This window comes from Euphorbia lathyris, chromosome 2, assembly GCF_963576675.1.
Source record: "Euphorbia lathyris chromosome 2, ddEupLath1.1, whole genome shotgun sequence".
Lineage (NCBI taxonomy): Eukaryota > Viridiplantae > Streptophyta > Magnoliopsida > Malpighiales > Euphorbiaceae > Euphorbia > Euphorbia lathyris.
In genome coordinates, this window is record NC_088911.1 from 12,454,232 (window position 1) to 12,456,954 (window position 2,723).

General features: G+C 33.9%; 1 protein-coding gene across 2 annotated transcripts; it reads left to right on the forward strand.

The window, feature by feature from the left end:
• Positions 1–546: 546 nt before the first annotated feature.
• LOC136217313 (zinc finger protein ZAT9-like) lies at positions 547–2,490 on the forward strand. Of its 2 annotated transcripts, XM_066003918.1 has the most exons (2): positions 547–1,520; positions 1,660–2,490. In XM_066003918.1, the coding sequence occupies exons 1-2, from the start codon at positions 627–629 to the stop codon at positions 1,690–1,692; spliced, it is 927 nt and encodes a 308-aa protein (XP_065859990.1). In that variant the 5' UTR covers positions 547–626; the 3' UTR covers positions 1,693–2,490. The 2 variants fall into 2 exon arrangements, with proteins under 2 accessions (XP_065859990.1, XP_065859989.1); XM_066003917.1 differs by having other exon boundaries at positions 547–2,490.
• Positions 2,491–2,723: the final 233 nt, after the last annotated feature.

The window sequence follows — 2,723 nt, forward strand, 5'->3', positions numbered from 1 at the left end:
CAAAACAATAAAAAAAAATGCTACTACAAGGAGAACGAAACAAACACTTCAATTTTAAAGGTCTATTTAGTTCTGCGACTGTGTTTTACTGTTTATCGTTACTGTTTGCTGTTACTAATATGGTAGTAGATTTTAGTTAAACCAACTGAATTGAATTGGAAGACAAAAAGTAGTTTCGAAAAACGGAACAAAACCGGCACTAAGTTGAGAAACAACACTTAATAATTAAGTAATTAATTAGAATTAGAAGAGTTTGTAAGAAAGGGTAAATTAGGGAAAGAAAAGAGTGTCTAAAAGAATTAATACAAAAACGGGCAAACCTCGCATGTTACATGTCGCTCTTTCTCTCTTCATGCACACGCTTTAATTAAAATTTTATTTTTCTCTCTTAATTAATGGTTTCAATTAATCGTTTTAAAGAAAAAAAATAAATAAATAATTCCAATTTCTAGTTAAAATTTTATAATTAAAAAAATAAAAATTCCATTTTCACCTTTCATATATATCTCTTGGTAGAGGAATGCTTGTCACCTACTCATTTTTAGCTTCCACTCTCTCTCTCTCACAACTTCTTTAAAACTGTTTAAACAAAATCAAGAAAAAACCAGAGCTCAAATTCTCTGTTAATGGAGAGACACAGATGTAAGCTCTGCTACAAAAGTTTCTCTAATGGAAGAGCTTTAGGTGGCCATATGAGGTCTCATATGTTGAATCTTCCGATTCCTCAAAAACCAGAGGATGAAATTGAAATTGAAATTGAAGAAGATGATGAAGAAGAAGAAGATGAAATTCAAATTCAACTCAGTGAAGAAACCGAATCAGCTTCTTCTTCTTCATCCGAAGATGGAGATGATGAAGAGAAAGAGATTTTATATGGATTAAGAGAGAATCCTAAACGAAGTATAAGATTAGTAGATCCTGAATTTTCTTCTGTTGTTCTTCAAGACAGAGAAAGCGAGACCGAGTCATCTAAGAATCCAACTCGCCGACGATCTAAACGGACTCGGAAACTGTTAGAACATCAATATCGTGATTTGAAGAAGCTTAAGTTTAGCAGCTTTACCGAGTCATGGACCGAGCCTGAACAACCAGTGAGTTCCATTTCTGATACGACGACGGAAGAGGACGTTGCTTTCTGCCTTATGATGCTTTCTAGAGATAACAAATGGAGGAAGAAAACAGAGAAACTGAGTCAAGCAAAACACGAACTCGAAGAAGAAGAAGAAACAGAGGAATCGGAAGAGTCGAAATCGTTTAAAACGAAAAGCAAAGGAAAGTATAAATGCGAAACATGTAACAAAGTTTTCAAATCGTATCAAGCTTTGGGAGGACACAGAGCGAGTCATAAGAAACTCAGACTTCATAATCCGAGTCATAACGAAACCGAGTTAGATACAGAGAATGCAGTTACTTCAAGCTCCGCCGTCGTTGTTCCTCCGGTGAAAAAAATCCATGAATGTCCGTACTGTTTGAGAGTATTTTCCTCCGGTCAAGCTCTCGGTGGACATAAAAGATCGCATGTAAGTGGAGTAGCTTCGAATTCTGCTAGAATTTCAACAAAAATCGAAGCGAGTTTGAATTTGATAGATCTCAATCTTCCTGCTCCAATTGATGAAGATGATGTTAGCCAAATTGAACTTTCTGCTGTTTCTGATGCAGAATTTGTCAACCACATCAAGAGGTGACTGTTGAATTCAATGTCATAATCAATCATTCAATCAATCAATCGAAAACAAGGTTTGATCCAAAAGTAAGTAACCTTTCCGTTACTTTTGTGTTTTTGGGATCTCAAAATCATCCATGCCCCCAATTTCTTAGTTTCAGTTGAGTTCTTTTCTTTTCTTTTATAATATAATATTTATCTAAAGACTATTTCTCTAACTGTAATTCATTCTCTATGATTAAACTTCATTTCTGTAACAATCTGAATCAGTACCATAAACACAGAAATTTCATTCTGTTTTTCTTCCCAATTCGGGTTCATATGTCATAATCGTGTTATGTTATTTATACGATGAATTCTGTTACGGTGCAGTTTTATTAATGGAAAAGTAAGTTGGAGCACTGGCATTGTACGGTTTCACCAATTTTGAACCATTAATAAGGGTTTTCTTTTTCTCTTTTGGTTCACCATTTTCTTGCATATGTTCTGGTGAAGCTCAGAAGGGAGAGTGAGAAACATGAGAAAGAAAAGAAATGGCATTTAATTACACCAATAGATTTGAAGCTGCATCTGATTTTGATATTACATTGAAACTAATTTTCATTTATGTTGGAAATCTGAAAAGCTGATGGAAAGTGAAAATAATACTAATATTATTTTGATGAAATAGTGAGTTAGAAAGTATCTTGCTTTTAGAGAATCAAGTGTTTGCATTCTAAGTGGAAGTTTGATGCTCTTTTTGTAGTTTTTTTTTAAGCAGGGGCGAAGTCAGTCCAGGGGCTTCCAGGGTCCCAAGCTTCTTGGTCACTGGTTCCGCCCTTAAGTATCATTAGTTATTCCTTTTAACTTCCCTCCCGAATATTGGTTTGTATTTAATCGATGTATTATTATTTTAATAGTTGAAAGTAGTTAAGTTACTTTAAGAGTTTTATTTTAAGATGATGAGTCCTGTGTTCAATTCCCACCAAACTCATTTTGTTAAATAAAGCTTTTAAATAATATTTTAAGCAATTTTATTTCTTCAACTTGTTTTTAAGGAGAGAGAAAGTTAATGTTTAGA